Source organism: Paramormyrops kingsleyae, chromosome 5, assembly GCF_048594095.1.
Source record: "Paramormyrops kingsleyae isolate MSU_618 chromosome 5, PKINGS_0.4, whole genome shotgun sequence".
Taxonomy (NCBI): Eukaryota; Metazoa; Chordata; class Actinopteri; order Osteoglossiformes; family Mormyridae; genus Paramormyrops; species Paramormyrops kingsleyae.
This window is the reverse complement of record NC_132801.1, coordinates 4,262,567-4,271,552: the sequence shown is the minus strand read 5'-3', so window position 1 is coordinate 4,271,552 and position 8,986 is coordinate 4,262,567. Positions and strand designations below refer to the sequence as shown.

Below are 8,986 nucleotides of genomic sequence, written 5' to 3'. Positions count from 1 at the left end.
GTAAGCTGCGGTCGTACAAGGCGATCTGCTCACTGTAAGCTGCGGTCCTACAGGGCGATCTGCTCACTGTAAGCTGCGGTCCTTCCTTCTCCCCTTTTTTAAAGCGGTAGCGTGTGCTGGCATGTGCCACGGTTTCTTGATTGGCAGTGCGGTGGACCTCAGATGGACGACAGGCCGACACGGCAGAAAGCAGGAATGCTTCTCCTGGAACCGAGTCCGAAACATCAAACGCTTCCACTCTCTTGCACTACACATGTTCCTGGGGGGGTGGAGTCACCAGCAGGACGGGGAGAGACCTGCCAAGCCGTGTGGACACAGCAGAAACCTGGCGGTCCAGCGGGACGTGGAGCGCGTCCTCAGGCACACCGTTCTTAAGTAATCCGTAATCATCTCGGCTGCCGGGAGAGGACTAATGAGGGGTGTGTTCTCATATAGGTGGGCATCCCGTCTGTGTATGTGGTCATGTTTGGGGGATTGTGGGTAAGGAGAAGCTTGTGCCTGTGTGTGGCACCTTCTGGGCAAAAGCCTCTTCATACACTGTACACTTCATTCCTTTTTGCCAGAGGTAAAGAGGCCATAGTGAGGAAATGGTTGGAACCTAATTTGCTACAAACCCTCTGGATGATCACCAGGGTGCTGAAGCCACACCCCCAACCCCCAACCCCCCCCCCCCACACCACCACAGAGTAGGACAGGGGGCTGACATTCCAAAGGCTGATATTTAAGCCAGCCAACCAGTTACTGCTCACAGAAGTTTCTGAGTTTACCACCGGTGAATTATTAGTGGAAGGGTCCCATCCAAAGCAGGTATTTATCCTTTTTTTTTTTTTACCTAGAATTTGCAACTTCTCTTGAAATTTTTATGTTAGATTTAGTGTTTAGATTGTTATTCTTCAAAAATCTATAGACTAAAACTGAACTATTAACCTTTGTACCCTTGTAGGCAATGGATCGATATTTTACATAATTTTCAGAACTGATTCCTGTGCATGATTAGGGTTAACGATCTGCTTCTATCCTGGTATAATAGTGATGTTATCTGCTAAATAATTTCATATAACATGAAGACATGTTGTAGGTAAACAGCCTCGTTCATTTTATTCATGGGGCAGGAATATTTTTAATGGGAGTGAATGAGTGCTGGTTCTGATGGTCCTTCTGTGTCTCCGCTCTGACAGCATGAGGCTGGTGCTACTTCTGCTGGGTCTGCTGGTGCTGAGTACGGCCCAGAAGAGGAGACAGAAGCAGAATGCAGAGTGGGACTACAGGACTGACGGTGAGGGACCTAGCTACAGGTTCTGAGCTCCTTAAGGGCCAGGCTATTGTACCTTACAATCAGGTGTTTTGCCTGCATTGCATTAAGTATCCCAAAGTATAAATGGTGATATAATGAAGCAGTAGAGCCTAGTATCTGTACCCTAATGGGTCTGTTAAGCTTGTAATTTTAGTTGTTATTTTAGTTGTTCACTGAGAGTGATGTCAGCGTGGCTCTCCTGGGAGTTACTTCCCCGGCCAGCGAACAGCGCTGCCAGAAACGGAGTCATGTTCAGGCATGAAACGGAGAGAGACAGAACATCATGTCTCCCACTTGCAAGTAAAGTGAGTGTGGGTCGCTGGAGCCAGGCGTGCCCTGTGCCAACCTCGCTGCTTTCTGTGGTCCCTCTGAAGCGGAGAAGGTCAACACTAAGGGCTGCTCCAACCTCACCTTGGTGCTGGACAACTGGAAGTTTGCCATCATGACGCAGGTCAAGGAGCTGCTTCTCAACGACCACAGCATGGTCCTGCCCGACTACTCCAGGTAGATCGATCCAGGGGCCTCCACTGGGCGAGGACCCTGTCGTTGTGCTGAGACAGTGTTAGGAAGTTGTTGGGAATCTCTCCTGCTGGAACGCTGGTGCCGTTGGCCTTTTTGTTGATGGTCTCCAGCGATCCTGGAACACGCTGGCTGATGCTTAATCCTCCACTTCCTCTGACCCCCCCCCCCCCCCCCCTCAGGATCCAGCCCCTGTCTGATGCCTTGGGTGATCTCTATAAGGAGTTTAACAGTCTGAAGGAGCGTCTCGGAGAGCTCACCACCAAGTTCGAGGGGGTGGAGGCCTTCGTGGATGACATGCGGGCAGGCAGGGCCCCGGCCCCCCCCAGGCCAGAGCGTCCGCCACCGGAGAAGGTGCTCCCACCATCCAGGGAGGAGCTAATGGTTGAAAGGCCCAGGCAATCTGCACGCAATAGCAGGGTCATGCATCAAAATCCTTTGAGGAAGGTACAGACCCCCCAGGCCTGAGCTTTGGACTCTCACCTCGATCTCCGCCCTTTATCCCCCCCCCCAGTCCCGTACCTAATTCCATTGTATTATAGCTGACGAAGGTGGCATTGGCCCAAACAGAAAGGCTTTCAAACACTAGAAGAGCACCTTGTAGCATCCTGGATGCAGACATTGCCGCAATGTTTCCTGGAAACACGTTTCACTCTTTTTGTCTTCGCATCATTGCCTTATGTATCCATGTTTTTATCTTAACTTTCTCTTTTAGTTATTTATGCTTTAGCCCATAAATAGTGGTCCATCTAAAGTGTGTTTCTATAGCAAAATTTACGTATTGGATTTTCCCTTTGCTTTTGAGTGATGGCCTGGCGAAAACTAAGCATATATCATTCTATTTTTGTTTATTTTGAAAATGTATTTACGTAACAGTTAAAGCAGTATAGTTTTTGGCCAGTAGGTGGCAACATGTTACAGGCGATGAAAATTATATGAAGTATCGTTTTCTTTTTCTGGAAACTGTAAATATCGTGTAATTGTAGAGAAATGCATTCAATAAACGATATTGTTATATTTTTGTTGTGTGTGTTTGTGTGTTTCCCCCAATTCTGCCGGCCCTCAAACCCATCGGCCCAGACTGAGCTGTGCCCTTCGGGTCTAAGGCGGGATACAGTAAGACAGCACAGAAATCATACGCCACCTACCGTTAAAGCCGACCCCTTTTTCACTTCGTACGTGCGATTTACGCTGAAACGAAACCGAAATTGGGAGTTCGAGTTAGGAACATTCGCGCAACTCCAAGTTACTACGAGACAGAAAAATGGTTTCATTTGGAAAGAAAGCTACGGATATTCATTCAATACCCGGTAACTTATTAAAGACCGCAACATCGGAGTTAATATCGCACTGCGATTTTTAAATGTCGAAGTCGAGTTTGCATTTTATATTTATGCTATGAATAAGCACACACGGTAACTTACTCTTTCGTCAGTGTCCCTTGATCCTGAAGGGGCGAGTCGCCTAGTTCATTGAGGTTCGGCTCTGTGAAGCGAACAGCGTTACTCACTGGACCGACAGCTTGGCGTAGCAGGTACCCATCGGCGTCGTCTTCTGTACTTTAAAAAACAAGTACATAAAATGCAATTATGAATCACTGGAAATTATAATTTATACTTTTCAAGTATTTTGAATTGTTCTTGAAATGCAGCAGCCAGCAGGTGTCATTAGAATTTTCTTAGGTATTCTTTTACGTTATGTTAAGCTGATTTGCGTCGTGTATTATCCAATAGTCATGCATACAGGTATTTATCTCACGAATGTACACGCTGTCGGCACGTTTTATGATTTCCAAATGTATGTTCCAAATGTATGTTTTACGGCAATATAGCTGTCACATTCGCATTTTATTTTAATAGGGTGTCACATGAAATGAAATTAAATGTTAAGTGGAACTAAGCTTTTTATTTGACGTTTGAGGGCGGCATGGTGTCATTAGCAGTGTTGCCTCACATCTCTTGGATCAGGGTTCGAGTCTCTGCCGTGGCTCCATGTATGTGGAGTTTGCATGTTCTCCCACCGTCGTCGTGGGGTTTCCTCCGGTCCTCTCCCCCGCAGCCTGAAAACATGCTGAGGCTAATTGGAGTTACCAAATTGTGAATGGTGTGTGAATGTACCCTTGCAATGGGTCGGTGTCCCATCCTGGGTCGTTCCCTGTCTTGTGCTCTTAGGCTCCGGACCCCCCCACGATAAGCAATTACAGTAAATGGATGGTTGCATTTGGCATTTCTTCAAATGCTATGTTGGTAAATGTATTTCTAAAAATACAAAACATGTCTTTTGCTTGGGCTCCGAAGAAACTTCTCCTAATGCAGAAACTGAAAGGAAACGTCAGACACATCCACGAGGAAACAGAAACTGAACGTGCTGTAGGCAGAGCCTGATAACCTTTGTCCCTCACCCACATCATTTATTATTATCAATTACAATTATCTTATCTTCAGATTTTCTCAAAACTGGAAGCAGAGACGGAGAGAGAAAGTAGAGTGACCCCCCCCCCCCCACCCCTTTCTGGGACTTGCCTTGTCACACGGAAGCCGGGCGCCGACCCAGACGCATGCTGGCAGCAGTGTGGACCCCACAAGCTTCCGCTGATGATGGAGACTGACCCAGATGGGGCAGACACTTCTGGGAAACAGGGAATGCAGCAGCATTTGTCTGCTATGGATGATGGGAGGAGCCGACTGAAGCAGGAGTCCATCAGAAAACCAGAGGAGGTGCTGGAAAACAGGCGTGGAACTCCAGAGAATCAGAAGCTGGTGAGAGAGGAGCCGGCTTCCCGGTACCGGGACGTGGATGTAAAGTATCTTTAATGACCCTTATCAAAATCATTAATTCTTTTCATACAGCAGCATAACAGCAGTAACTGTCCTGAAATGTTTTCCTCATAATATCCTTCTGTTAACTTGAGATAAATGTTGAAATCCTGAAACGGCTGCTGACATGCTGTTGTGTTCTTGCCCCAGTGTAACCACCTGAAGGTGCTGAGATGTCACATGTGGTTCCAGGCGTTCAGAAAGAAACCTCATAACTGTTTCTTCATTCTCTTACAGCCCCAGGATGAAGGTCAAGGTCAAGCCCATAAAAAGAAAAATAGAAGAGCGAGAAACAAACGGAAACAAATGAAGGAACAGGAGGCTAAAGATGAAAGTGCCACCTCAGCTTCTTCTAAAAAGACCCTGATGGAAACGGAGACTCCTCCAACCAAGACCGCTAAAAAGAAAAGAATGGATGGACAGCCCAGGAATGACGGGAACAGGCAGCAGAAACCAGGCACCCGAAGTCTGAAAACCACAGGGATGCAGACGGAGGAACAGGACCAAGCCGGATGGGTGACTAAGAAAGACACAGAAACCCAGACCCCGTTGGTGGAGCTGTGCACTCAGCAAACGCAAACGGACCCCACTAATACCACTCAGCAAGACCAAGTACCAGGCCAGTGCACCGGCGTGACAGCCAGCCAGACTCCAGCGTCAGACCAAGGGGAGAAAGATCCAGGCAACGTTCACAGCGACCAGCACAAACTACCTGGGCATCCAGATCAAGGCTCAGGGAATTCCCAAGACAACTCTCAGGTTAATCAAGGGGTCCAAGGACAGTCAGGTTCAGACAAGGTGGGTGATGGCAAGAATCCTCAGCTGTCTACGAAGTCCAGGGAAAGAAGCTCAGACCGAGGGGGGCAGTCCAAGGAGCAGCCGGAGGAGATTAAGCGACAAGGAGAAGTCAATGCCAGAGGGAGTCGGTGAGTTTCTCTTTCATGGCATCTTCAGTTAGCCTGCTGTTCAGGCTGATGTCACGTGTGCTTGTTCGGGTGTGGATGGATCAGTGACATGTGCCTGTTCGGGTGTGGATGGATCAGTGATGTGTGCCTGTTTGGGTGTGGATGGATCAGTCACGTGTGCTTGTTCGGGTGTGGATGTATCAGTGACGTGAGCCTGTTCGGGTGTGGATGGATCAGTGACGTGAGCCTGTTCGGGTGTGGATGGATCAGTCACGTGCGCCTGTTCGGGTGTGGATGGATCAGTGACGTGCGCCTGTTCGGGTGTGGATGGATCAGTGACGTGCGCCTGTTCGGGTGTGGATGGATCAGTCACGTGCGCCTGTTCGGGTGTGGATGGATCAGTGACGTGCGCCTGTTCGGGTGTGGATGGATCAGTGACGTGCGCCTGTTCGGGTGTGGATGGATCAGTGACGTGTGCCTGTTCGGGTGTGGATGGATCAGTGACGTGTGCCTGTTCGGGTGTGGATGGATCAGTGACGTGTGCCTGTTCGGGTGGAGACAGTTATGAAAAGCTTGCTTTTTCTGCCTCATCTTTAGGGAACATTCCCCTACAAGACCCACCATGTTCATTTATGCTGTTCTGGACAAGAAGTTTAAATTCAACCAGAATGCTGACAAGCTGCTACTGCTGCATGATAATAGAGAACATGTCCTTGAGATCCTCCATTTCAGGTGTGTGAACCACGCCTCACCCCGATCATGGCTTCTTTAAGGTTTGCTGACCTGTAAATGATGCCTGTGAAGATCACCTTTGCTGTCCCCTGCTTATACAGAACATTGATAGTAACCCTAACCCAGGACACACGGCTCACGGGGTCGTACCTTATCAGTACTGCACATCCTTCCCTGATACACAGGCTATTTACTGCATATCTTATCGGTTATCACCCTGCTGTTTGTCCAGCTGTCTCTCCATGCACCCTCCCTCACCCTGCAAGTTCACCGTGTTCCCCTAAACACATGCGACAAGAAGAACCTGAACCTGAAACCTGAATAGGTCAACGGGAGCATGGGAGGGGCTTGGGTACCCTGACAAATTCAGGGGGCCCAGCATTTACAAGGGCCTGGAATACGTACAGTTATATAATGTTACTGTACACAGAGCCCAAACACACTTAGTTCAAATACAAGAACTCGTGGCCATAGGTGGAAATTAGCGGGAGAACATTTCAAACTGGATTTAAGGAAGCACTTCTTTACACAGCGTGTAGTCAGAGTATGGAATAGTCTTCCTGATAACGTAGTGCAAGCTGAATCCTTGGGTTCCTTTAAATCAGAGCTAGATAAGATTTTAACAACTCTGAGCTATTAGTTAAGTTCTCCCCAAGCGAGCTCGATGGGCCGAATGGCCTCCTCTCGTTTGTATAGTTCTTATGTTCTTATGTTCTTATGTAAGGGGAGGGGGTCCAAGGTGACCTGTATGACAGACAGACTAAGAGACATTTAGAGAGACCTGAAGTGTGTGTCTCAGGACTCAGAAGGGGCTTCGCAGGAGAAACCTTCACCTGTACAGGACAACATGCAAACTCAGGCACACAGAGAGGCCACGGCACGGGCAGGGGGACAGTGTTAATACCCCCCCTTCACTGCTGTTCTCATCTTTGAGGATGATTTGGGGACATTTGGGGACGCACACGTGCAGGTACGCGCGCACACACACATGCACACACACATACCAGTTTACCAAACTGCATGTTTTTGAAGTGTGGGAGGTAACTGGGGTCCCTGTAAGGACCCTGAAAACTGCTCACACACACGCGGAGCCACGGGTGTGAGAAAGACCTGCAGTCCTGGAGTTGTGAGGCTGCAGTGTTTGGTAATGCTGTACATTAACTGCACCTTCATAATGCATTCATAATGCTTTCATAGAGCATCCATAAGCAGCATTTAAGTATACTCTAACATGTCTTTAATAATTGGATTCATAATACTTTCAATGAACAAGACATGAGTACTGCAGCCTACATTAATAACATACATAACTGTAAATCATATAATGTTTGTTATTAATGTCAATAACAGCTCTTAAGGTGTGTTAGGATGTTAACAATGTTCTATGAATGCATTATGAATGTGTAGTATAAGACATTATGAAGGTCAAGCATTATAACCAGATGCTGTCTGTCTTTCAGTGAAATGGGTCAGCAAGGCTACCTGACTGAAGCCCGTTTTTTGGTGGAAGAAAAGAACTTTCCATGGGGTCGGCCAGTGCAGTATTGGTATGGTGTTAAGAAGCAAGGGAAGCTGAGTATAGAAACTGGCAAAAGATCTATACTGATACCGTGTAACCCTCAAATGAAAGGTAACAATTGTGCAAGGCCATAATTGTGTAGAACTCACAAATGCATATGTGTATCTCAAATTTAATATGATTTTAACACCCTGTTCTGGAAAGTTCTATGTTTTGGTATTCAGAGAAGTTTTCTGTGTCTTTTTGCTCAGAATTACATCTTTATGAGGGTCACATAACTCCTGAGGAATGGGGACTCTTTGGATTTATAACTGGCTTCACTTCCCACAAAAAAGTGGGCGTTACCCTGGATATGTGGTTCAGCTCTGCTAGAATATTGCTGGACCGCATCTTTCAAAAATGGCCTCCAAAACTCGAACAACAGAGCATTGAACAGTTTGTCAGAACCTTAAAACATTACCAGGAGGGTTACCAGCGTATCCATCAGTGGCTGATTTACCCAGATTTCTCCAGACCTCCTTCAATCCGGGTAGGTGCACCATCCCGAATTTGCCGGAATGATGAACTCCCACAAAGCGCCACTGAGCTGGGCAAAATCCATCTTTCTGTGCAGGTGTCAGAGATGATAGCTGGGCACCTCCTCCAGTTCATGAAGGACAAGTCCAAAAAAAAATCGTCTCTTAGGAGCTCATCTGAGAATAACCCCTTGGTGGCTGGGCTGGCCTTGTGCCTGGTCTCCAACGCCTGCAGCTTGGACCTGGGTGTGAAGGGCTGGGCGGAGCTGTGCACGATGATGACGTCAGACATGTCACAGTGCAGCCGGCACCTCACCGAAGCCACGGCGGTCTTCACAAACACAAAGCAGTGCGTGAAGTTTGAAGCCATTCCTCTGGCAATCTGTGTGTCGGGGCTCTGTGTACAGTAATGGGTTAGGGTTAGGTTTTGTGTGTTTGGGCTCTGTGTACAGTAATGGGTTAGGGTTAGGTTTTATGTGTTTGGGCTCTGTGTACAGTAATAGGTTAGGGTTAGGTTCTGTGTGTTTGGGCTCTGTGTACAGTAATGGGTTAGGGTTAGGTTTTGTGTGTTTGGGCTCTGTGTACAGTAATGGGTTAGGGTTATGTTTTGTGCGTTGGGGCTCTGTGTACAGTAATGGGTTAGGGTTAGGTTCTGTGTGTTTGGGCTCTGTGTACAGTAATGGGTT

At 47.6% G+C, this 8,986-nt stretch overlaps 2 protein-coding genes across 3 annotated transcripts in view; both read left to right on the top strand.

Annotated features, from left to right (window-relative positions):
• Nucleotides 1–684: 684 nt before the first annotated feature.
• Nucleotides 685–2,830, top strand: LOC140590827 (uncharacterized). Its single transcript, XM_072711916.1, has 4 exons — nucleotides 685–807; nucleotides 1,179–1,276; nucleotides 1,669–1,798; nucleotides 1,996–2,830. The coding sequence occupies exons 2-4, from the start codon at nucleotides 1,180–1,182 to the stop codon at nucleotides 2,279–2,281; spliced, it is 513 nt and encodes a 170-aa protein (XP_072568017.1). The 5' UTR covers nucleotides 685–807; nucleotide 1,179; the 3' UTR covers nucleotides 2,282–2,830.
• Nucleotides 2,831–3,276: 446 nt separating this feature from the next.
• Nucleotides 3,277–8,986, top strand: part of rnf213b (ring finger protein 213b) — a 50,168-nt gene continuing 44,458 nt past the window's right edge. For both annotated transcript variants that reach the window (XM_072711915.1, XM_072711914.1), the window contains exons 1-7: nucleotides 3,277–3,347; nucleotides 4,258–4,572; nucleotides 4,867–5,555; nucleotides 6,132–6,266; nucleotides 7,727–7,896; nucleotides 8,037–8,314; nucleotides 8,399–8,649. In XM_072711915.1, coding sequence (XP_072568016.1) covers nucleotides 4,408–4,572; nucleotides 4,867–5,555; nucleotides 6,132–6,266; nucleotides 7,727–7,896; nucleotides 8,037–8,314; nucleotides 8,399–8,649 — 1,688 coding nt within the window. In that variant the 5' untranslated portion in view covers nucleotides 3,277–3,347; nucleotides 4,258–4,407. The remainder of the gene's footprint in view (nucleotides 3,348–4,257; nucleotides 4,573–4,866; nucleotides 5,556–6,131; nucleotides 6,267–7,726; nucleotides 7,897–8,036; nucleotides 8,315–8,398; nucleotides 8,650–8,986) is intronic.